This window comes from Oryctolagus cuniculus, chromosome 10 (assembly GCF_051225735.1).
Source record: "Oryctolagus cuniculus isolate XC-2025 breed Fujian yellow rabbit chromosome 10, ASM5122573v1, whole genome shotgun sequence".
NCBI classification, from domain to species: Eukaryota; Metazoa; Chordata; class Mammalia; order Lagomorpha; family Leporidae; genus Oryctolagus; species Oryctolagus cuniculus.
In genome coordinates this window covers 15,042,650-15,068,938 of record NC_142876.1, presented here as the reverse complement: position 1 = coordinate 15,068,938, position 26,289 = coordinate 15,042,650, and the positions used below count along the sequence as shown (strand labels likewise).

General features: G+C 41.4%; 1 protein-coding gene across 4 annotated transcripts; it reads left to right on the top strand.

Annotated features, from left to right (window-relative positions):
• The first annotated feature begins 1,441 nt into the window (after nt 1–1,441).
• SERPINB11 (serpin family B member 11) lies at nt 1,442–24,673 on the top strand. Of its 4 annotated transcripts, none has more exons than XM_008261385.5 (9): nt 1,442–1,676; nt 4,484–4,535; nt 9,054–9,238; nt 10,587–10,643; nt 11,806–11,934; nt 15,913–16,030; nt 21,418–21,560; nt 22,113–22,268; nt 23,807–24,673. In XM_008261385.5, exons 2-9 carry the CDS (start codon nt 4,499–4,501, stop codon nt 24,209–24,211), a joined length of 1,230 nt encoding a protein of 409 aa, XP_008259607.2. In that variant the 5' UTR covers nt 1,442–1,676; nt 4,484–4,498; the 3' UTR covers nt 24,212–24,673. The 4 variants fall into 4 exon arrangements, with proteins under 4 accessions (XP_008259607.2, XP_017199139.2, XP_017199140.2 ...); XM_017343650.4 differs by having other exon boundaries at nt 1,570–1,676; nt 9,057–9,238; XM_017343651.4 differs by having other exon boundaries at nt 1,630–1,676; nt 4,451–4,535; nt 9,057–9,238.
• Nucleotides 24,674–26,289: the final 1,616 nt, after the last annotated feature.

The following is a 26,289-nucleotide window of genomic DNA, read 5'->3' as shown; positions in this document are numbered from 1 at the left end:
GACACCTATAGGGCTCTCATAGGCCACCAGGGTTGAAGAGCCGTAGATAGATGCTTTCCCTCATTTTTACTGTAAGTGGACAGATCTGAGATGCAGTTTGTAAGGTTCCCCTGAAGTTCCAAGGCATCAGGCACTAGAGGTCAACTTGAGAGCAGTCTTTTTCACCCTTCACTCCTGCCATGTTCCATTCTTCTTTCTCTCCTACTTCTGTTCTCTGATATAACTTCCTAAATAAATCATATACACATGAGACTTTACCTATAGTTCTGCTCTCAGGGAATCCAACTGAAGATACCAGAGGAGGAGGAGTGAATGAAAGGATGAAAGAGGTGAAAGAGTGTTATGCTAATGAATGCCTTCCAATTTGAAGGAAGAGCTAGAAATAATTACTTCCTTTTTAATAAGGAAAATAACAGGGATGCAACCTAAATCAAGTGCATAGGAAGGCCTTCTCTGATGATTCTAATTATTAGACATCAAGAAAGCTGAGTCCAATCCCTTTCTGATGAGATCTCAAGAGATGAGATCTCAAGATACATGAAAACAAATTCAAAAAGTAGAGGATCAAATCTACCAGTGGATAGGAACCTTTCAAGCCATGGAAGCCCCCAGCTTGAGTTGGATATGTCGAGAAACACTTGCCTGAACAGAAAACAGACTGGACTGCTTTGAGGTCCCTTTTAGTTCCATGTTGTTGGGTGCACAATTATTTTTATGAGAGCCTTGTGGGACACAATTTTAGATCCAGATTTTCTGGTTCTCCTGTCTTATAGAATAGTTAAATTTTGGCTAAGTGAAGGCATATTACTTCCTGAAAATGGAGAGGAAATCATTGGCCATGTTAAAATGTCTCATATCACAAACGCAGTACAGACTATCATTGGAGTTTAAGATTGGCAGTAGTACTACCCTTGTGAGGTTGGGTTGTGTATTGCAGATTGGCCTTGGGAAGTTAGGCTTATCTTACAGTGTTCATTCTGTCTACTGCATACCCTTAATATTTTCTATCTGCAGCTCTCATTCCTAACTTCTAATCTACAATTTTTCTTCTACATTTCTGGATCATGCCTCAGACTCTGAACTCACATTAGGTGAGGGTAGCTTGTTGCTCCTACCAAGCTTTTAAACTGAAACCGCAGATTAATTCATGCTTGAGTACACACTTGTGCTCTGTTTATGGGACAGGATTTACCTGCCAGCCAATTGCTGAAGCTGTACTTAAAAACACACTCCTTTTAAGAGAGCACAGAAACTCAGCATGTGTGTGCCTCAGTCCAGGAAGCATCTGTCACAACAGGAATTTTTTCTGTTGAGTAGCTTTGTGTCATATACTCCACCACTGGCAATCTTGGGGATTTTGAATATGCCACTGCCTCCTTGGCGTGTTGATGCTGTTCTCACTAGAGAGACAGCTTGTTTGTCTTGAATAGAGGCTAGCACTAAAGGGCAGGAGGAGAGTTAGAGCTGGTGCCATCCTGAGAGTCTCAGGAGTTTGTGAGCCTTCCTGTGGACTTCCTTCTCAGGGCTGTACTTTCCGTCTGGCAGGTGGAGAGCTGAATCACTCAGGACGCATGGAAAGGGAGGGGCAAAAAGTGAAGGCTTATATTTCCTTTTCAGAGACAGAGCTGTAGTCTAACCTGCTAAACTGTCCACTTCACTACCGGAAAGCAGCAAAGGTAAAGAGAAAAATGTCTGTACTTTACTACCTTAGCTGTGCTTGCTGTGAATGGGGAACAAATGGAAGTAAAATATGGCATTTAGACAGGTAGATCATGAGGCAAATAAGGGTGCAGCCTATTTAATTGGTTGCGGCTTTTGTTGATCCTTTGATGAGTATATGAAGATGATTGAATGTAATTGAGAGAATTCATTTAAAAATCTTTGAGATAGATTGACTTTATTTTAAATCTCTGATTTGCTTAGCAAAATGGAACTCTTGATATTTTCTACTTACAAATAATCCTTTTCCACACCAGAGTTTCTCATGCGTGGCTGTGGCCTCTGTGTCTTGAAACACTTCTTAGCTCCTGAGAAGAGCTTACCACTGAACCAGCCTCATTAATTACTGTGTTTTAGAATGAGTTTCTTTATTTTCCTGGCTTTTGCTTTTTTTCTTGTAGCTTTAAAATTAACACCTTAAATAAAACATGTATTATTTACATGGGTGTAAAATTCCAAAGTTCATGTTTGCATGATGAAATGAGTGTTCCAGAATTCCTTATATTTCTAGGAATAGGTATGTGAGGTTTGAAAAGTTAGAAAAATAGATAGTGAAAGTTAAAGAAAAGGTCTAATTTAAGGAAGGGGAAGAAGGATCAGATAAGCTGCCATGAGAGAAGGGATTTGTGAGTGGTGGGAACTTACTCCAGGTCTTAAGAAGTTGGGTCTTTGCCTGCATTAGAGAGGGAATTTCCTAAGAAGGGCAGACCCAGACCCTCTGCACTTTTGCAGTGTGAGTGTCACCCTCTGAGACCTTTGCCTCGCCTTCTGTCTCCGGGATAAGTTGTCTCTTCTGGAGCTCCCCCTTCTTAACTTGGAAGGGTTGCAGCCTGGACCTTCCTTCTCCCCTATCAATGTCATATTTACTTCTAGACAGCACATCTCATTTGCTTGGCAGACTTTTTTTTCCATAAAAGAAAGCAGAAAGGGACATTCAAGGAAATTTTTTTTTGCCATTTTCTCCCTCTTCAATTTTAAGCTCTTCTACTACTAGGATATTTCCTATTTCTACTCCCCACCTGAGTATGACCTCATCAGGAGTCTATGAATCTTTGATAAGATTATGTCTTCTGTTGGTTTCTTCTTCCTGAAACTGACTGGGCAACACTAATTAGAAAAGAAATCAAAAAATATTTAAATGTTGACATTGCTAAAAGATGTTGCTTCCTGGGTGAATGTGGAAGACACTGATAGCCTTCCAGTGCATTTTTCCTTGTCCTCAAGGAATGTTCAAGCCAGTAAGGGAGAAAGAGCAGTAGATTAGAAGAAGCAAATTTGTAAATCCATCTAACTACACCTTTGGACATGTAAGGGCACTTACGCTGATGTGGAAGGGATTGTCAATAAAAGCTACTGCATAAAATCAGTTGGATATAAGATTAGCATAGAAACTCTGTTGTGAAAGAACTCTTTAACAGTTAAAGGTAGAATTTTGGAAAATGAATAAAGCATTTATTTTTAGTGCTACTTTAATGAAAATTGAAATTCTGTCTTGCCAATAATGTGCCAAATATAAAAGTGCATGAATTAATTCTATCCATGTATTTTATGTATTTCTGGTAATTTTTTTGAGGAAAAACCTGAACCTAAAGTGTCATTTCTTGGTTCTGTGAATGGGATCCTGGAAGAACTGCAATATCTAACTGTGAAGCTAGGCAGATGGAACTTTATTTAATAAACATTAGCTATGGAAATTAAGCCTTTTGATGCTTTATGTAGTGGACAAAATTTCTTTATATTCCTGGTAAGATACTATTCTCAATAGGAGTATAAGATCAGTGTAGTAAAATTGAATAATTTCATCACAAATAATAGCTTACCTGAAGAGCAAATGGTAACAAGTGAGAAGAGTACAGATTTCAGAAGAAATGAACCCACGTTCAGATCCTTACTCTTCTACTTACAGAGTGTAACCTCCCAAGCCCCTGATGCCTCACCTGTAAAACGGCAGAAACGTCACCTAACTTTCAGGACTTAGAGTTCTGAATGATATGGTGCTTATACATATGGTGTTTGTCACATACAAAAGCCTTGTCAACCACTTCCCTTACAAGAAAGTCTAACACAGGTGTGTAAACAGAGGTGTGTGAGGATGCTTGTCCCAGTACTGGTGTGGTGGTTGTGAAGTGAGAGAACATATTTTTCTGTTTATGGGGAATGGTTGGACAAGACTACAGTGGAAGAACCAGAATGCAGCAGTTGGAAGTAATGGATTATGTTTCCAGAGTAAAATGCATAGATCTTAAAAATGCAGAAAGAAGTGAAATATAGAAGTATATGAAAGTCCATTTAGAAGAAGCTCATTTGTGAAAATTAAAAAGTGCATAAAAAGGAAATCAATATTTTGAAAATATACATGTAAACCAAATGATAGGCTTTAAATATATTATAAATGTCTCCTACTGGAGCAGAGGGGAAGGGAATGAATTAGATCCAGAAATAAGCCAAGAAGAGAGCAGACTTTGTAACCTAAGGAAGGCCAAGTCCTGAGGAGTGTGATGAGTCCAATCTTCTACACTCGTGGTTATAAAAGAAGAAATAACAACAAAAAGATTAATAAAAATACCTCACAGGTAATAATGGTCTATCAGTATATTCCAAACTATTTTCTTCTGTGTCCCAATAACTATGACAGCAATAACTATGATTTGTGGAATGGTCATTATATAATAATTATATAACATAAATTTAAGAAAATAAATTTACTTGTATATTTGAAATTACATTTCAGAATCTAACTCCACCAATCTATTCTGCTCACTAGGCTGTGGAACGCTGCATGACAAGCACCTGGCTTGGACGTGCTTCATTATTGGGTATGTTTCCATTATTAATGTAACTGCAAGATTATCAAGGTCACCACTGTTATTACACATGTTACAGAGAGCTGTATTAAAATTAAGTTGAAAAATAGCATCTTGCTAAAGGCATATAATAGAATTTTAGTGAAAAAAGAGGAGTAAAGTCCTCTGTTCTATCTTTTAAAAAAATCAAGAGCAAAGAAAAGTATAATCCAAGTTTGGTATGGGATAACTGTGTGAGCCCTTTATACTCTGCTGGGTGGTCTGAACCATGGAATCCCCAGCATCAGCTCCCTAGTGAGCATTTTATCACAACTGGTTTCAATTGCAGGAGTGCATGACTATTGATTTTACCATATAAATGCCATGGGTTGGTATTTGAAAGTCTGCAAATGACACACTTCTTTTTGATCCATGCCTGCCTGATAACCAATGTGCCACCTTCTCTCCCACGTCCTCCAGTTCTTGGGATGTGCTCTTTGTCTCTGTGACAAGAAGGACATACAGCACTACGTTTCATTAAAAAGTATGGCATAAATACCTACAACTGTAACAAACAAGACCCGAAGAGCATACCTTTAGTGAGCTTAGCTGACATATGTTCTTTTTGGAAACAATTATACACACACAGAGACACACACATACAGACACACACACACATTATGTCATAGTCATAAAATTCCAGAGCACAATGGCCTAGAATAGGACTCTAAAAGAGAGAAAATCTTCATCCTGGAAGATCAGAGGTAAAAGCATGAAATATTTTCAGATTTCTCAGGGACTAAATAAAGGAAAAAGTGCAGCTATGACAGAAAAGTGTGAATGTGCAGTAAATGGGCTAATTGACCTTAGTAGACAGGATGGAAAAGGAAGTCACTAAAATGAGTTAGCATGCATTTAGCTGCAAGAAGACTCAATAAACAAGAAGGAAAATTATCACCTCACATGGTAAGAAATCCCAAGTTAGGGATTTGTTAATCTAGATCCAGGGTTGAGTAATCTGTCCTCTCAATTGGGTGTCATCACAGACCCAAATTCTTCCCATCTTTCCTCTTTGACATCCTGGCTTATCCTTTTGGTTTGGGTACCTTATGGTCGCAAAACAGCTCTGCAACAGCAGTCACGTACAGATTGTACACTCTAAGAGAAGGAAGAGGGCTTGTTTCCTCCTGAGCGTCTCTCCTCGTCATGGGGAGGCTTTGTCCAGAAGCTTTCATTAAACTCCCTCCTGTCTTTCAGGTAGGAGATACAGAATCTCATTGATGGGTAGACCGGCCAAGGCTTGTTCCTAGGGGCTGGAATAGGTGAAGAATTCTTTGAAGCCTGTGGCTCCATGAAAGCTACATTAAGGCAGATTCTTTAAGCACAGAAGTAGGGAGGAGAAAATATTTAAAAAAATATGCTGTCTGGGGAGAATTTGAAGGATCTGGAAAAAGGAAAGACGTGGTCAATAGAGTGCTGAATAATTCCAGTGATAGCCTCCAGAGCAATCTGAAAGTGTGATGGAGGGAGGCCACTGAGGAGAGGGAGGTGACAGGGAGAATGGAGGGAGAAAGATAGGGAGAGAGAGGGTGGGGTGGAGAGGGGAGAGAAGGGAGAGAGGGGAGAGAGGGGAGAGAGGGGAGAGAGGGGAGAGAGGGGAGAGGGAGAGTATACAAATATCCTAGAGATGATAAAATCTCCTGACTAGGTGACGTAGAGACACATTCCACCATGAACTATCCAGAGTTGGCTCTGATTTCTCAGTGGTACTAGCAGTACTTGCAAAGCTTCCAAGGATGCAATCCTGCCTGTCTCCACCCCACTGCCCACAACTTTGGCTTCTTATTTCATGTTCTTGAAATACAAAATTTCTCTTTCAGGTGTTGGAGTCTCTGCTAATGTTTTTCTTCCTGTCTAGAATTATATTCCTACATGTATACATCTGATGACTCTTACTTCCTTCTTTAAGAAGAAGAAGGGGCCAGCGCCAGGCTCAATAGGCTAATCCTCCGCCTTGCGGCGCCGGCGTTCTAGTCCCGGTCGGGGCGCTGGATTCTGTCCCGGTTGCCCCTCTTCCAGGCCAACTCTCTGCTGTGGCCCGGGAGTGCAGTGGAGGATGCCCCAAGTGCTTGGGCCCTGCACCCACATGGGAGACCAGGAGAAGCACCTGGCTCCTGCCATCGGATCAGCGTGGTGCGCCGGCCGCGGCGGCCATTGGAGGGTGAACCAATGGCAAAGGAAGACCTTTCTCTCTCTCTCTCTCTCTCTCTCACTGTCCACTCTGCCTGTCAAAAAAAAAAAAAAAAAAAAAAAAAAAAAAAAAAAAAAAGAAGAAACAGAAGGGACATTGCTTCATGCAGGAAATCTGTCCATAATTCTCTGGTTGGCTCTGTGACTCTCTGTGCTTTCACACTATTCTGTCCACATTGGCCAATTGTTGCATTTAACTGGACTGAAATTCCCTCCCTTCATTTTTTTCCTTTCACAGAGGTTTCTTGAGTGGCTAGGATATGGCCAGGGCTGGTCTAGACAAGACAAAGTCTTTCCTCTAATGGAGGATGTAGAAACAAGGCCATCAGGCAATAAACACATGTATAATGAGGTAGGTAGTGATGTGTGTTATGAAGAAGTAAAGTAGGGTAATGGAATGGAGAGATGTGTGCTGATATTTCAAATAGAATTGTCAGAGAAAGCCTTGTTGATGAGATGTTATCTGAATAGAGATGAATGAATGGCTGTAGTGAGCCAGTTGAACATATTGGGAAAGCATTTCAAAAGAGAAATAGGAAGTACAGAAACCCTGAGATGTGCCATGTTGAAGTAATGAAAAGGTGATATGGCTAAAGCAGAATGACCTAGTGGGACTATGATAGGAGATGTGGTCTGAGAGGTAGCCGGGGACAGATCATAGAGGGCCTTGTGGGTTATGGTAAAGACTTCAGTTTCTTCTCAGAGAGAACAAGAAACCCTTGGAGTTTTTGAGCAGAGCAGTAAATAATTTAAGTAACTTGTATATAAAAATATTGCTCCAGCTTTTGTAGAGATTATTAAGGAGGAAAATACTAGGAATATGAGTGAGGAGATTATTTCCATGATCCAGGAGTGGGGAGATGATAGTTTGACCAAAGTGGTAAAATCAGAAACAGAGAGAAATGGGCAGACAGTGAATGATTTTGAAGATATGGGAAAGAAGATTTTTTTGATAGATTGAATATGAATGAAAATGAGAAATTATTTAAGGATGATCCCAAAGTGTTTAGCCTAACAAAATGGAAGAATGGGATGGCCATTACAAAGGTGAAGGTGTCTGTTTGGGAATAGGCTGGAGAACGGTGTTAGGAAGTTAAGAGGTTTTGTACATGTTAGGTTTGAGATACTTGTTATACATTCAGGTAGAAATGTTGGGTAAGTAGTTGGATATATCAGTCTTGAATTCAGGTTCAGCAAGCATTCAAGAATTTGATGCACATAAGTGACATTTAAAGCATATGGTTGGACAGATCACCTGGAATATGTTCATATACAGAGAAGAGGTCTGAGCTCTGAATCCTGATGTATGATATATGGAGTTTGGAAATGGGGAAAAATCCTTGCAAAATAGACAGAGAAAGAGTGGTCAAGGATATACATGGTGAACCAACGGAAAATGGTGACATGAAGTTAAATGAAAGAAATGCTTGGTGATAGTGAGGGTCCTGAAGATTGAACTCACAACCCTCCCTACCAAGGACAGGAACTAGTCTTGATCATTTTATAACTGTAGCCCCCTACAATTAGCAGTGTTCAATAAATGTTTGAGAAACTGACATGCTTTTTGCTGAAAGATAACACACATTCACACATTCCAGCATCATCTTTTCTTCTCTGAGATTTGCCTCTTCCATTCCTCGACTTTGAGTGACATGATGACTATACCTCAGGATAGAGGAATTGGACCACCTTCTTATGGCATGATATACTTGTTAGGTTGCCTTACTTTTGGGTGGGTATAACATCAAGGAGATAAAAACTTGGAGAGAATTTTGCCTGAGTTTGTTTTTAGAAATGCTATTTGTCTGTGCAAGAATGGCCAGTATGAAGTAGTTCTCCTGTGGGGTTGCCAAGGTGGGCAGTCAAGTGGAAAAATATTTCATTTGGCTGAGGTTTTAGAGCTCAAAAATTTTTCTGTGCAGAACTCTTTTGCGGAACACATTCCAGAATAAAGAGAATCTTAAAGCATAAAATTAGGAGCACAAAGATCCAATTCCTTCTGTGCTTTTGCTGAAGAACAATTACAGATAGTTCTTAAATGTACACAATTGATAGTGAGGTAACTTTGAACTGTTGGTTGAATGAACAGTAAGTCTTCCATTCCATAGATTGTGAAGCTATTGTGAATTCTGCCTTCTAGCATTTACTAATTTGTTAGAAAATGTGGTAATGGTACATAGGCAATTTTTCATGAAGAACTTTGTTCAGACAACGAAATTCATGAAATGTAATAACTGAACTGTACCTATTACCTGTTCTTTCAAGAAATGTTCTGATATTTCCCCTCTTTCTGTTCTCAAGCAGGGCCTAACATAAAAATGAGTTCCCTGAGCACAGCAAATGTTGAATTTTGCCTTGATGTGTTCAAAGAACTGAACAGTAACAATGCAGGAGATAACATCTTCTTTTCCCCGTTGAGTCTGCTTTATGCTCTACATATGATCCTTCTTGGTGCCAGAGGAAACAGTGCAGAGCAAATCAAAAAGGTATGGAATGCAGTGGAGATTTTCCTAGATCCTGGGAGTCTTTCAGGAGTCCCCTCTGGGTCAGCCAAATTATTATTTCTGCTTTTATATAAATTTTTTTCTATCTTGTGAAATAAAAAAACACACATTTGGACAACTTATTTTTCTAAAAAAAGAATGTGGCTTAAATAATGTAATGCAATGAAAATAATGGTCTCTTCTCTACTATTAGTGGTACCACAAATACATCTATGCAGTTTTAGAGTTCTTTCTTCAATGATTTAAATGTGACAGAGAACATGTGCATGAGTTTATTCTTATCCTCTAGACATTTAAACTTATACTAAAACTTGGTGGCATTTTAGAAGTTACTATATATTTTTTTTTTTTTTTTTTTTTTTTACAGGCAGAGTGGACAGTGAGAGAGAGAGACAGAGAGAAAGGTCTTCCTTTGCCGTTGGTTCACCCTCCAATGGCCGCCGCTGCAGCCGGCGCACCGTGCTGATCCTGGCAGGAGCCAGGAGACAAGTGCTTTTCCTGGTCTCCCATGGGGTGCAGGGCCCAAGCACCTGGGCCATCCTCCACTGCACTCCCTGGCCATAGCAGAGAGCTGGCCTGGAAGAGGGGCAACCGGGACAGAATCCGGCGCCCCAACCGGGACTAGAACCCGGTGTGCCGGCGCCGCAAGGTGGAGGATTAGCCTATTGAGCCACGGCGCCGGCCCAGAAGTTACTATATTTTAAAAGACACTCATTATTACATTTCTTTATGATAGTCCTGGGTAGGAATTGTTAACCCCATTTTATAGATGAGAAAATGTAGACTGAGATTACACAGGATAACATCAGTATTTTCTTTTTTATATTACATGTTATATGATGCTGTGGAAGTCTAGAAAAAATGGCTCTTAGTATGTTTACTAAGCTATCTTATTATCATCTGTTCTTGGAAATCATGCATATCTTATTATCATCTGTTCTTGGAAACCAAGTGGTGTCTGAGATAGCCTCTGATAGGCACTGCCCTGGAAAACGGCTTAGAAACAGCAGGAGAGGGGTAGGATGGTAGGAGGGCTATGTGAGCTCAGTACCTGGGGCCTGAGATACAATGCCTGGGTCAAGCTGCTTGATCTGTCTTGAACTCAATTTCCCTAACAGAAAATGGGGTTAACAGAATCTACTCATGACACTGTTGGGAGGGTTAAGTAAGATATGGTTAAGACTTAATTCAGGACTTGGAGCATAACCATATCAAAGGTTAGCGTGTATTGGTCTTGCTGTGATATGGAAAGATAAATATTTATAACTGTTAACCTTTTATAGGCTGCACAGTGACTTTGATGCCACTCAATCCCTTTTTCCTCTTCTAGGTGCTTCACATTAATCATGAAGAATCAGCAAAGGCAGAGTTTAAGGACTCGTCAGAGGTATGGCAGTACCATTGCAGAGTTGTCAAGTGCTCTTTCATATAAGAACACAGAAAATAACAGTCCAGGCATGGGGCAGCAGGGCCCCTTCTTTTGACCATTAGAGAACCAGTGATGACATCCCTGGGCTCCCCCTTTAATCCTTCTGATAAGCACTGCAACCCAGAGAGCTTAACAATGATAATAATGACAATAAAAATAATAAAATTTCCAGATTTTATTACATGATTTATTGTCATGCTTACTGACACTTTTCTGGTATTTTATGCACTGTGCCCCTTTAGGCTCTGCCAGCATCATCTACGCAGTGTTGGATTTTTTTTTCAGCCCACTGAAAGGCCTGGAATGCACCCTGATGCTTTTCCATATAATTGAATTATGATGATGTTGCCCAATCCATACACTTTGGGAATTTAGTGCTTAGTTTTTTCAAGTAAGAGTATGATTTTTGACAACACAGTAATACAGAACTCCTATGTGAAAATCACTGTGTTTGGCAGTCATTGGTAGAGAAAATACATAAATGCATATAGATTCACAGAATACTTGCTTCACAGAACCCAACTTATTTTAGGAGATCAAAGGCCATAGTTGGATCACAACTGCTTTAGAGAATTTAGGCAAACCCCTGTAATGTCCATGAATTCTTACTGTTTTTCAAAAGCATCAAAGCTGCAAGTATAGTGGAGTTGTTATCACTGAGAGACAGATCAGAGCGTAAGGTAAATACAATGAAAGGTTGAGGTGTTTGATTAAATTGCCATATAGAAAACAGACACTGGAAAGCATGTGATAGAGAAAAGAAATGATCCCATAAGAATAAAGGGAGAAACAAAACTTTGGATTAGTGCCTTGAATATCATCCACTGGAATTTCTTTATTCATGAAAAGTGCCTTTGAATTAAACCATTAGAGTTAACAAGTCCATGTGGACTTTTGCAGTAGTTATAATTCTGCTCACAGATGGCAGCCAGTCACAGAGTTATGAGATTTTTGTGCTAAAGGAAATCTAGAGGAGAAAAGTGCTTTAAACTCTTCAACTTCTTATATCCACTGACCTTTTATTCTCAGGCTCTCTAGTATTATTTTCACATTGCTTATAACTCTCCACTGGCAAGAAATAAAGCAACTTAATACACCATTCTTTGTTTACTGTCTTTAGTGCAGCCAAGCTGGAAGGATTCATTCAGACTTTGGAGTTCTAATCTCGCAAATCAACCAACTAGACTCTAACTATACCCTCAGCATTGCAAACAGACTCTATGGGACCAAAAAAATAGCATTCCATCAGGTAAGTCCATCTGAGATGGTGGTCAACAGCTTTCTTAACACCCTGTGAATTTCATACCATTAAATGAATGAAGAGTGAGGAGAGTCATGTATTTATCTTTAAGAGACTCAATTTGAACTTAGAGTTTCAGTGAAATGATTGTACCCAAACTCTCATTTAAAGTAGTGAAATATTACATAAATCCTATTTCTGCAAAAATCCCTAAAGCTGACATGAATCAAGGTTAGGGATGAAGCATAAAGTAAAGTAGGTAAGAATGATTCACTAAATACATTTTCCATATCTTCTTCAAGGTCCTTAGTGGCAGAGCATCAAGACATAGTTGAGGCCGGCACCTTGGCTCAATAGGCTAATCCTCCGCCTTGCGGCGCTGGCACACCTGGTTCTAGTCCCGGTCGGGGTGCTGGATTCTGTCCCGGTTGCCCCTCTTCCAGGCCAGCTCTCTGCTGTGGCCCTGGAGTGCAGTGGAGGATGCCCCAAGTCCTTGGGCCCTGCACCCCATGGGAGACCAGGAGAAGCACCTGGCTCTTGCCATCGGATCAGCACGGTGCGCCGGCTGCAGCACACCGGCTGCGGCGGCCATTGGAGGGTGAACCAACAGCAAAGGAAGACCTTTCTCTCTGTCTCTCTCTCTCACTGTCCACTTGCCTGTCAAAAAAAAAAAAAAAAAAAAAAAAAAAGACATAGTTGAAAGTGCTCTGGACAGGTAGCCAAGAGGCCTAAAGTCTGCTCTCATTCAGATGTATGACTTTAGAAAGATCATTTCTCCTGTCTTTTTAGCTTTTTAAACATTATTTTGAAATTTTATTTCAGAGGCAGAGAGGTTGAGAGAGAGTGAGAGAAAGAGAGAGACAGAGAGAGAGAGAGACAGAGAGACAGAGAGAGAATTTCCTATCTGCTGATTCTCTACATGAATGGCCACAACAGGTAGAACTGGGCTGGATCAAAGCCAGAGTCGCAATCCAGACAGGAAGTCAATTATCTGAGCCATCACCATGGCCTCCCAGGTCTGCATTAGTGAGAAACTTGAGTCAGGAGCCTCAGGCAGGAATTGAATACAGGTACAAGGATGTGGAGCACAAGCTTTTTAATTGCTGGACTAAATTGCTTGCTTCCACTTCTATCTTTAAAATGATAGGATTAAACTAAATTCTAGCCCCAAAATTGAAATGCAAGTTATATCCTATCCCAACAGCATTGCAATATGTAGTTTTATTGTATGTTTAATATTTGCCAATCCCTGTACTATTTTCTAATGCCTCAACAATGCAGGCATGATCTTGTATTATCTTTACATTATTCTGAGATACAGGTACAGTATTGTCATTAATTCTAGATCATGAGGCAGAAAAATCAAGTTTCACAGATAAAATTAAATGGCAACACCTGGGTGTGAGCCCTCTCCAAATTCATCTTCTTGCTTTGAATTGCCAAATCATCCTGCTGTGACTGAGGTTGAAATGCTAGGGCCAGCTGTGCAGCTTTTTCTTAACCACTATAACCTAAATGCCAGCTGAGAAAGAAAGGAAGAAGCTCTTCGCTAGCCCAATAGCCTATGCCGTGTCTTAGTCTGATAAAATTCTGGTGGTCTGACCTAGGAGTGGCTAGCCCACTTTGGTTCTACAAACATCTCAGGGATATTTTATTTTGTTGTCCTGGGCAATGTAGGGAAAATTTTATAGAGAGTTCCTGAAGTGGGAGCGGTAGACAATTATGGTCCTTTAAGTTGGAGCCCTCTCTCTTACTTCTGCAAACACTGACCCAGACATAATCATAATAAATGTTGATTTGGAATGATGGTCATTGCAACTGTTCCTGAACTGAGGTGCTCCTCATTAGCATGATGGTGATGGCTGTAACCTGTGTCATGAGATAGATAGACCTTGTTATCTCAGGATTGTGGCTGGAAAAACTCCTATCTTGTGGGCTTTAGGGAGCCACAAAAGGATGTGTTCCAGAGGCAATTGGAACCAACTTAGGACAAGAATGATCCTAAGGCTTGTTTTTAGTTCTTAGTTAAGCTCACTTTCCTTCTACATTGGATTTAGGCACAAAAGAACCATTTAGGCAAATGGAAAACCAAACCCCAGGCAGCCACTTTCACAACTTCCATATATGTAAGTCTCTTATCATCTGGTTCAGTTTATGGTGGGACACGGTCCTGGTGGCCTGTGGAGGTTTGCTCCCACGTTGTCAACAGCAGAATCAAGGCAGGTTAGTTGAGTTCATGTAGATTTGGCTGCTGTCTTGGCAGTTGCCAGTTCTAGGAATCAAGGGCAATAGCTGATAACTAATACTGGCTCCAGAATGCTACGTGCAAGGGATTTTAAAAGAGAATTATAGATTCCATATACGGAATTTATATACTACTTTCATTTGGGTAATATGTTTTAGGTGAGAAAAACGGCAAAGTCCTGCATATGTTCACACTTTATATAACTTTTTAAAATGTCAATTATCTACATCAGAGAATGTTGTTATTATTGTTATTATTATTATTATTTGACAGGCAGAGTGGACAGTGAGAGAGAGAGAGACAGAGAGAAAGGTCTTCCTTTGCTGTTGGTTCACCCTCCAATGGCCGCCGCAGCCGGCGCACTGCGCTGATCCGATGGCAAGAGCCAGGTGCTTCTCCTGGTCTCCCATGGGGTGCAGGGCCCAAGCACTTGGGGCATCCTCCACTGCACTCCAGGGCCACAGCAGAGAGCTGGCCTGGAAGAGGGGCAACCGGGACAGAATCCAGCACCCCGACCGGGACTAGAACCAGGTGTGCCAGCGCCGCAAGGCGGAGGATTAGCCTAGTGTGCCACGGCACCGGCCCGAATGTTGTTATTATTCATTTTATTAAGGTTGCTTATTGAGAGACTTTCTGGTAGACTTCAAACTAGCAAGCCACTTAATCACTCTGGCTCTAAATTTTTCTGTCTATAGCATGACAGTAAAAATTGTTATCTGTCTGCTTTGAAAAGGAAAGAGTAAAGATAGATGAAACCATACTCACCATACTTCAATTTGTTTTATTTTGCTTGGAACATTTTATTTTATTTTATTTTTAATAGATTTATTTATTTATTTGAAAGAGTTACACAGAGAGAGGAGAGGCAGAGAGAGAGAGAGAGAGAGAGAGAGGTCTTCCATCTGCAGGCTCACTCCCTGATTGGCTGCAGAGCCTAGAGCTGCACCTATCCGTTTCTTCCAGGTCTCCCATGTGGGTGCAGGGGCCTGAGGACGTGGCCTATCTTCTACTGATTTCCCAGGCCATAGCAGAGAGCTGGATTGGAAGTGAAGCAGCTGGGACTCGAACTGGTACCTATATGGGATGCCAGTACTGCAGGCAGTGACTTTACCCACTTTGCCACAGCACTGGCCCCTGGAACATTCTAGAAAAAAGAAGCCAATGATATGATAGAAATAATAAGCAAACATTTCTGAACAATCTTTTTAGATTTTGTTAACATTTTTGTTTTATTAAAAACAAGCTCATGTGGATTGCACATCTTTCATGCTATAAATATGAGATACTTTTGTCTGTATGTTAGAGCTTTAGAGCTATAGGTTTTTTTTTTTTTTTTTTTTTTTTTTTTTGACAGGCAGAGTGGACAGTGAGAGAGAGAGACAGAGAGAGAAAGGTCTTCCTTTGCCGCTGGTTCACCCTCCAATGGCCGCCGCTGCAGCCGGCGCACCGCGCTGATCCTGGCAGGAGCCAGGAGCCAGGTGCTTTTCCTGGTCTCCCATGGGGTGCAGGGCCCAAGCACCTGGGCCATCCTCCACTGCACTCCCTGGCCATAGCAGAGAGCTGGCCTGGAAGAGGGGCAACCGGGACAGAATCCGGCGCCCCAACCGGGACTAGAACCCGGTGTGCCGGCGCCGCAAGGTGGAGGATTAGCCTATTGAGCCACGGCGCCGGCTCAGAGCTATAGGTTTTTGTTTTCCTTACACTACTGTTCTGTTATTGATTAATTGTCCTTTCTTTCACAGCAATATCTAACCTGTTCTGAGAAATTGTATCAAACCAGGCTGCAGACTGTTGACTTTGAACAGTCTACAGAAGAAACAAGGAGAACTATTAATGCTTGGGTTGAAAGTAAAACAAATGGTAAGGATAAGTCACATATGTTTCTCCAAACTTTATCTGTGCTGTATTGATAAACTCCCTGGGTCAACGCGCTGACAAGAAAGCTGAGTGAAGCCTTGAACTTGACATAGGTAGATCAGAAATGAAGGAAGTAGGGCTATATTTTGAAATATCTCTTACAATCATTTTCCCAGAATGGTTTATGCCCAAGTGACTCAGAAAATGAGAATGAACACCATTTCCACCTTATGTAAGTATTGTTCTACAATTAAATTTTAAATGCATTTTTCACAATTTAAAAAACCCTGTATATGAACTATTTTTATTACTTTAAATTTTTATTTAATTTTATTTATATAAAAGGCAGGGAGAAAGCAAGTGAGAGGGGTGGTAGTAGGGAGATCTTTTACCTTCTGATTTGTTCTTTAAATGCATGAAATAGCTGGGGATGGGCCAGGCCAAAGCCAGGAGCCTAGAAGTCTATCTAGATCTCTCTCTCATGTGTCAGGTGCTCAATACTTAAGCCATCACAGCTGCCCCCCAGGGTGCAACTTAGTAGCAAGCTGGAATTGGAGTTAGGCTCAGGACTTGAACCCACACATGTGGGAAACCCAGAGGAATCTCTGGGCTCCTGGCTTTGGCATGGCACAACTCAGGTAGTAGGGCCATTAGGGAAATGAACCAGCAGATGGAGGGTCTCTCCCCTTCCCCTCTCTCTCTCCCTTCTCCCTCCTCTCCCCCACCCCATAACTTTGCCTTTCAAATAAATAATAAATAAGGATGCTGGTGTTGTGGTGTAGTTGACTACATCACATATGGCGCCAGTATCCCATATGGGTGTTGGTTAATGTCCTGGCTGCTCCATTTCCGATCCAGCTCTCTGCTAGGGCCTGGGAAAGCAATAGATGATTGCCCAAGGGCTTCAGCCCCTGCATCCATGTGGGAGACCCAGAGGAAGCCCCTGGCTCCTGGCTTTGGATGGGCCCAGTTTCTGGCCTTTGCAGCCATTTGGGGCGTGAACCAGCAGATTGAAGACCTTTCTCTATGCCCTTCCTTCTCTCTGTTTGTAACTCTATCTCTCAAATGAATAAAACCTTTAAAAAATAAATACATCTTGTAAAAATAGATCTATTTGTATGTAAAGAAAGAGAGAGACCTTCCATCCACTGGTTCACTACCCAAATGGCTACAACTGTCAGGGCGATGCCAAGCTAAAGCCAGGAACCAGGCACTCTATCTGAGTCTCCAACATGGATGGCAAGGACCCAAATACTTTTTCTAGCATCTAGTGCCTTCCCAAGGATGTTAGCAGGAAGCTGGATTGGAAGCAGAGCAGCCAGGACTTGCACTGGCACTCTGAAATGGGAATCAGGTATTGCAAAAGGTGGCTTAACCTGCAGCACCAGTATGATGTCCCTCAAAATATATATTTTAAGATAAATTACAGTGGCCTGCGCCGCAGCTCACTAGGTTGATTCTCTGCCTGTGACGCCGGCACTCCGGGTTCTAGTCCCGGTTGGGGCGCCGGATTCTGTCCCAGTTGCTCATCTTCCAGGCCAGCTCTCTGCTGTGGCCCGGGAGTGCAGTGGAGGATGGCCCAAGTCCTTGGGCCCTGCACCTGCATGGGAGACCAGGAGGAAGCACCTGGCTCCTGGCTACAGATCAGCACAGTGCGCCGGCTGTAGAGGCCATTTTGGGGGGGTGAACCAATGGAAGGAAGAACTTTCTCTGTCTCCCTCTCTCACTATCTAACTCTGCCTGTCAGAAAAATATATAAATTACAGCATAATCTCTTACTGATATTTCCTATTTAATTTAAGTGCTTGAGATTTTTACCTGATGCTTCCTTACACCTGTTTCTCTTTTATCCTGTGTTAAAATCACCGCCCTCTAATGTCACCTATATTTGGTACAGTTACCTCACGCCATAATGCAGCCTTAAAATAACAATACTAATAAAACAATGAAAAGCTGTTCTTAAGATATTTCTGGCAATTCTTTTTAGTCTTAGGATGTATCCCACTAGAAGTGCATAGTCAACTTTATCGTGTTGGAATAATCCCTCTCTGTGAGATCATGCCACCAGTAGCATTGTACCATTGGTTGCTGAAGCCTCAGAACTCAGGCAATCATATTTTCTAATATGGGAGAGAATTGAATTGATTAAACAATAAGGATGACTGTGCACTTACTCCTCATGTAGGATCTTTTTCCTGAGTGTGCTGTACATTGAGATTTAATGCTATAACGAGTACTCAAACAGTATATTTCGCTTTGTGTTTCTATGGGGGTGCAAACTGTTGAAATCTTTACTTAATGTATACTAAACTGATCTTCTGTAAAAAAAAAAAAAAGAAATTATCAATTCCCAACTTGACTCTCACTGGGATTAAACATGACAATAGGTCTGATCTGATTTCATCATCATTTAAAAAATCATCTATTATTTTTCACTTTATGTTTCTGTGTGGGAGCAAACTGTTGAAATCTTTACTTAATGTATACTAAGCTGATCTTCTGTATATTAAGAGAATCGAAAATGAATCTTGATGTGAATGGAAGGGGAGAGGGAGTGGGAAAGGGGAGGGTTGCGGGTGGGAGGGACGGTATGGGGGGGAAGCCATTGTAATCCATAAGCTGTACTTTGGAAATTTATATTCATTAAATAAAAGTTAAAAAAAAGACAAAGAAAAAACAATAAGGATGAGCTAGCATCAAAGTACAAAGTCAGAGTTAACTGTATTTATGTAGAGTATGTCAGTAGGAGAAATAGATACTTCTCTGAGTAGAAGGACCATGCTTTCTTTTTTCCCACCAAACTGCTTAACAATGAGGAGCTCTCAAGGTCTCTTCTTGACTGATGGATTGGCAGACATTATGACTGATTAGTCATAGACAAACATATACAAATATGTTATCCATTTAGCTGATGTTAAATCAGGAAATGCTCAGACTGGTGTTGTGGCGTAGCAGGTAAAGCTACTGCCTGTGACGCTGACATTCTATATGGGTACCAGTTCCTGTACTAGCTGCTCCACTTCCAAGCCAGCTCTCTGTTGATGGCCTGGGAAAAGTAGTGGAAAATGGTCCAGGTGTTTGGGCCACTGCCACCATGTAGGATGCCCAGGTGAAGCCCTTGGGTCCTGGATTTGGCCTGGCATAGCCTTGTCTGCTGTGGCCATTTAGGCAGTGAATCAGCAGATGGGAGAGCTCTCTCTATTTCTTTCTCTGTAACTCTGACTTTCAAATAAATAAATCTTTTAAAAAATTAGGAAATGCTTGTAAAAACAAATATTTTTAGATATGATAGTTTACTTAGCACAGTCATACTAAATAAACCACACATGCGAAATGTGTTTTTAAAAAGATCATTTTTTAATTAATTAATTAATTTGAAAGCCAGAGATACACAGAGAGAGAAGAGGCAGAGAGAAAGAGAGAGAGAGAGAGGAAGAGGGAGAGAGGGAGGGAGGGAGGTCTTCCATCCGATGATTCACTCCCCAATTGGCCGCATTGGCTGGAGCTGCGCTGATCCGAAGCCACGATCCAGGGGCTTCCTCCGGGTTTCCCACATGGGTGCAGGGACCCAAGGACTTAGGCCATCTTCTACTGCTTTCCCAGGCCGTAGCAGAGAGCTGGACAGGAAGAGGAGCAGCTGGGACTCTAACTGGCACCCATATGGGATGCTGGCGCTTCAGGCATATTTATTAACCTGATGCACCACAATGATGGCCCCAAAAACATCATTAATAAATTAAAAATTTATATTGACAACATTTTTACAAATTTTTGTGCCACAGTGTGGCATTTCAATATATATATGCCGTGTATACTGATAAGATCAGTGTAGTAAACATTTCTCCTTCTTCGACCTTACTTTAAGACTGGGGCCTTGGAGCTCTTCTGTTTGTTCATAAAACATGCACTGGGTTATTGTGAACTAACTCCACTATGCTGTGTGGCAGTAAGAACTTACTCCTTTGCTCTAACTCTGACTTGGTATCCACTATCTGGATTCCCTCTATCCACCCTCCACATCCCAGCCTGGGATAATCGCTATTCTGCATTTAGATTGAGGTGTTTTGTTTTGTTTTTAGCTTCCACATTTGGGGGAGAATATGTGGTATTTGTCTTACTGTGTCTGTCTATGATGCTCTCCATTCTGGAAATGACAGGATTTTCTTGTTTCGTATTGCTAAATAATATCCCATTGTGTATTATTATGTCATGTACCAAACTCTGATCCGCTGATCCACCGATCATGAGAAAAGAGTCTGAGGTTTAATATAAATTTACTCAGTAAAGCCCTCAGCTGAGATATTAGCTTTGGGACAGGAATTTGTATTTAGGTTCTTGTCATATGCTCAGTGCTGTGGTCCCTAGAACAGTGGCACACTGAAATGCCTTGATAATGTTTTTGAAATCAGAAATTAAATTGATGCTATTTTTTGTCATGTGTGCATTATGATATTTATTTAGAATAAGTGCATGTTTATTTAGAGTGCTTGTTATTCAATCGCCCAGTTATATATTTACTTACACATTCATTAAGAGTCTAGGCATGCAGCACTTCAGGTTAGATATTTATAGCACAAGCTAGTTACTGTGTGAGGCCCAGATGTTCAGTGGAAATTATAGCCTTCATCAAGCATGGAGTCTGATACTTCAGATATCTCTGTGACTATATTACAAAAAGGTTTTGTAAATTGATGTGCCAAAATACACCAAGAGGTTGGGTGTTCCATTTTTATTAGTATAAGGGGTCTTCAAATACTTTATGGAAAATGTGTATTATGAAAATACTATGCCTGGGTCTCAAAAACATTTGTACCAAAATAAACTTAGCTTTTAATTCCATTTTCCATGAACTGTTTGAAGTATTCTTACATTTACAAAGCAAGCACCTCCTGGTGACTTTTTGTAAATCTTGATGTTCAGATGTGTTTACTTCAAGTGAACTGTATATTTGAGATACGCTGATCCTAGCACATTTAAAGAATTAGCAAATATTTTTAAATACTTAATTGATTTTCCCCAGTGAGGACTTGGTGTTTATAAAGCTTATAATTGTTAAAGATAAGCCACAAGAAATTATCACAGAATTTTCTAAATAAGACGCAATACATGAGAGAGCATTGGTATAACTATGTATAAGACTAATTGATCCATCACTAACATACTCCTTACTCCCTGGATGCCATCTTCTGATTAGAAATAACAAAGCATTTAATACTAATGCACTCATTCAACAAGAAAGATTCTATGGCTGTGAGATGAAGGAATTCTTCTGGCATGTCAAACTTTTAATTAGTCTTATAAAGGAAACGGCTCTAGATTTCTTGTGACTATTCAACTCTAGATTATTAAGGTCAAATCCAAATACATCTATCTTCTTATTTTAATTCCAGGAAAAGTCACAAACCTCTTTGGAGAGGGCACAATTGACCCTTCCTCTGTAATGGTCCTGGTGAATGCCATATATTTCAAAGGACAATGGCAGAACAAGTTTCAGGAAAGAGAGACAGTTAAAGCCCCTTTTCAGCTAAATGAGGTAAGTAGTTAATTTTTAGATGGAAAATTCAGAAAGGTTTAGTAAATATGGTCTTGGTTTCCATAGGTTTCTTCATTTTTGTTTTCTATGAAATTTTACTTTTTCCATATTAAGTGTCAGTAACCTTTCCCAGATTTCCTGGCAGAGAAGAACTATCCACTCTTTCCATATATATTGTTAATTTCTCAAGCAGCACAATAAAATTATCTGCCATTTTTATCCTAGAAAAACTTTAATTTGATTAAAAAAAGAAAATAATACACGTTCATTTTCCTACATGCATAATTTTTGCTAGAAATATGCTTCAGTTTTCGGTTGACTCAAGACTGTATTATTAGAATTACTTAATCTCTAGCCATGACTTACCTTCAGATTAAAAAATAATGATAACTTTTGCAAAGGGAAGAAATAAAAGGGTCCACTCATGCCTTTAGAGTGTTAATGCAGGCATTCATGTTCTACAAGAAAACAAGAACGCATACATATGCACTCACATATGTACCTCTGCAACTGTATGGCTTAATTGCAATCTTTCTATTTTTTATTGTTTAGGGCAGAAGTGTACTTGTGGAAATGATGTACCAGATGGGAACGTTTAAGCTGGCTGTCATAAAGAGGCCTCAGATGCAAGTTCTCGAGCTGCCCTACGTCAACAACAAACTAAGCATGATTATTCTGCTTCCAACAGGCACAACTAAGCTAGAACAGGTACAGTGGCCAGAATGCTGCCATCAGGGAAAGAGCCTGTGCATGTGTGTGCACATGGGCACACACGCGCTCTGTGCATCCCAAGATGTTGGTGCCGATGTTAGTCACTGAGTCACCATCTAGGTATTGCCCTAGGGAAAGCAAGAGCAAAGGGCAACACACAGTCCCTGTGCTTTGGGACAATGGACTTAGGGAAAAGAAGTTATTCTTATATGAGAAGAGGCACATGGAGGCAGAAGGAGCCTCTTGCAGAAATATACACACATACTGGTCATTAGTTTTTTTTTGGGAAATGCGTGCCACAACCGTAAAGAAAACAGATTCATGGTGAGAATTTGGGTCAAATGCCCTCTCCCTGGCTGCAGCTGAAGCTGCCTAGAACAGGGCTGGCAGTCTGGGAGCGACCATGCCCCCCCCCCCCCCCCCCGAAGTGGGACCTCCCAACACTCTGCTAGAATGACAGATGGTTTCTTAGGGAGGCTGCACAAACTGACACACACCCAGGTGGGGTGGCCCCAGTTGGAGGGTTCCTAAGACAAGGAATGCTTCTCTTAAGGTGAAAACAATGTGGCTCCAGTGGGTGAGCACAGGGAGAGCTTCCTGAAAGGCCTTGGCCGGGGATTAGACAGTAAAAGGAACACCAATCTGGAGGGAACTATGGTTAGAGAAGCAGGGCATGGCCATGAGAACAGGTGTGCTTACAGGTGTGACCAATTCAGAAGGGATCTGGACCTGGAGCCTGTGGTCAGCTGGAGTGGACGATATTTGGAAAAATAGGAGGGTACTTCAAAAATTTCAGGGATAATGAAATTAAAAAGATGGTTTATTGTGGTGCAGAAATGTTCAAAAATCATGCATAGTTTTGTGGCAATATACCTTTCCATGGGCGTTTTCAAGCAGTTTGGAAGCCATTTAACCCCTGTGGAAAGTCCTGTGGACGTGGGGATGGCTTGAGTTACAATGAAGAGCTCAGGGAAGGTTTCCCTAGAGGACACAATGGATGACCCTTCTCTGGCTGAGCAGAAGATGTACAGGTGAAGCAGAGCAAGGAGCACCTGCAAATTCCTTAGAAGGGAGAGGCAAAGCAGGAGGACACCAGGGGACTGGAGCTGTCAGAGTGGAACGGGGACCTGGCATCCTTGGAGTTGCATGAGGGTTGAGTTCATAAAGGAGGGTGCCAAATGAGAAGCAAGAAGCTGTAGTTGAATTCTTCCTGAAAATGGGCCTGTGCTGACTTCAGGGGCGGTAGAGAAAGAAGTTCAGGTGAGGGACACACGCTGAGGGACACAAGGCCAAAACCTGGGGGATCATCCTGAGCTTTGTGATGAGCTATGGAGGCAAAGCCGTAAGCGGGAGAGTGAGGGTGGGTTTAAATGCAAGAAGCTCTCCCCTCCACAGGTAAGGTTTGAGTATGTTTCGAAGGCAGAAAAGAAAGTAATGAAATTGACCCGTTCACACTGAGAATTATGAAAGCCAACAGTGTTCAATGTAGAGGCCGGGTACTTTGCTCATGCGGGCTCATCTGTGTTTTTGCTCAGATAGCAAAGCAGCTGAACGCACGCGCACTTCAGGAGTGGATCGGCCCTTCCCACATGGTGGAAAGAGAAGTTGAAGTGCATTTGCCTCGATTCAAGCTCGAGATCCAGTATGAGCTCAATTCCTTGCTAAAATCCCTAGGGATGGCAGATATCTTCAACCAGGGCAAGGCTGATCTTTCTGGAATGTCGTCAGCCAAGGGTCTGTACCTATCAAAGGTGATCCATAAATCCTACGTGGATGTCAACGAAGAAGGCACTGAGGCGGCAGCCGCCACCGGGGACATCATCACCGTGAAACGACTGCCCATCCGATACCAGTTCATGGCGAATAAGCCCTTTCTGTTCTTTATAAGGGACATCCATTCTGAGATGATCATCTTCTGTGGCAAATTTGCCTCTCCATGAGACAGGGCTAAGTTAGGCTGAGTCACAAAGGAGGTGCAGGGGCCAACAGGGAACTGCCTTGTGGCCCCAAAGCAGTTCATACCTCACACACCTCTGTGCCTCAGTCTGCGTATGTGCAAAATAAGTCTAGGCTCTCTTCCAAGTTCTTCTTTGGATTGGTAATCATGGGAGAAGATACAGTCTCACATTCTGTTCTGACTTTGTGGGGTTTTACTTGAGTGCTGCCTGAGTGACATGGCCAAAGTCAATGAGAACTGTTTTAAAGGATTGGATTCTCTTGCTTTGTGTATATCAGTGAGATCTTGAATAAGTGACTTGTCTGCCTTCAAAAAAGCCATTTTAAGGGCCGTGACTTTGCTTGGGTTTTTAAATATTTGATTTCACTCATGTATGTAAATATAAAATCAAGAATTTGCGTTCAAAATTCTATATTGACTCTAATAAATTCATTCAATGCCTTAAGCACCTTGAAGACTTGTAACACACAATTAAATGACTTCCACAGGGAGACTTTGGATAAGGAGAATTCTATTGAATGAACATTTTAGTAGAGTTTTTGCCAAATCTTTGTTAGGTACTAAATTGAATAGTGTGTTTCTTTGTTTTTAAAAATAATTCAGTGAGTGAGATTTCATAATATCCAAAGACAGATATCCATTAGATTTTTATGTTAAAAAAGCTTCCTAAGGGCTGGTGTTGGTGTGTAGGAGGTTGAGCCACTGAATGTGATGCCAGTATCCTGTATGGGAGTACAGGTTTGGGTCCTAGCTGCTCCTCTTCTTATCCAGCTTCCTGATAATGCACCTGAGAAGGTGACAGATAATGATCCAAGTACTTTAACCCCCTGTCATCCATGTAGGAGACCAGATGGAGTTTTTGGTTTCTGGCTTTGATCAGACCTGGCTTTTTGCATCCATTTGGGAAGTTAACCAGAACATGGGAGACTCTCTCTCTCTCTCTCTTCCACCACCCCCTGCCTATTTCTTTGTTGTTCTGCCTTTCAAATAAATAAATAAATATTTTTATTTTCTATGTAAGATACCATGGAACAACAATCAGACAATGGAGTTCTAACATAGATTTAGTGGGGGTGACATGGATAGACATGAAACAGTGCTGATGTGTAAAAAACAATATAAATGTAGTCCCAATTTTCACCTTAAACATCCTCAGGATACCAGAATGAAGTCTGTCCAGTGATGCTGGGTCCCTTTAGGTGGCACTTGGCCTGTGCTACATAGGAGCTCAGAGTTCCACATGGTCTACACACCCTGGATGTGATAATGGCAGAGCTGTGTGGCCCTCACTCAGTTTGGCCACAACCAGTTAAAAAGCCTCAGAACACGTGATCACAAGTTTCAGTTCCAGAATCTCCATGTTCCCTGGAAATGGTGGGGAATAAGTTGAAAGTCATCATTTTGAATCAAAGCCAAGGGGAATTCTTATAGAGAGGAGCTATCAAGAGTGCAAATGTGGGTGCCAAGCCATAATGAGACAGGACTTGGATGGACTATGTGCAAACAAGTTCTGAGCACTGAAATTGGGGTCAGCTGGAGGGCTTTCTAGGGTCTTGCCCTTGAGTTACTTAACAGAGAGAGGGAAGCAGACTTTAAGGGCACTCTACTGGTCAGAGTTCCCCAGAAAACAGAACCAATTTCAGATGTATTTTGGAGAATCCTGATGGATTAGAGTGCTCTTTTTTTAAAAAAAAAAATTTATTTATTTGAAAGAAAGTGTTACTGAGAGAGAAGGAGAGATAGATCGATCGATTGATTGATTGATCTTGCACCTGCTGGCTTACTCCCTAAATGGCCACAATGACCAACCAGGGCTAAGCCAGATCAAAGCTGGGAGCCAGGAGCTTCCTCCTGGCCTTCTACATGGGTTGCAGGGCTCTAGGAACTCTAAGAGCTCTGATGCTCTCCACCCCCACCCCCAACCAGGCACATTAGCAAGGAGCTGAATCTGAAGTGGAGCAGTTGGGACTCAAACCAAGGCCCATATGGGATGTGGCACTGCAGGCTGTGGTTTTAATCTACTGCATCACAGCACTGACCCCTGGATATAGTGCTCTTAAT

Coding starts and splice junctions, on each gene's coding strand:
- SERPINB11 (XM_008261385.5), top strand. CDS start 4,499: ATGACAAGCACCTGGCTTGGACGTGCTTCATTATTGG. Junction 4,536..9,053: donor TGGACGTGCTTCATTATTGG/GTATGTTTCCAT, acceptor TCTGTTCTCAAG/CAGGGCCTAACATAAAAATG. Junction 16,031..21,417: donor GGTTGAAAGTAAAACAAATG/GTAAGGATAAGT, acceptor TTTTAATTCCAG/GAAAAGTCACAAACCTCTTT.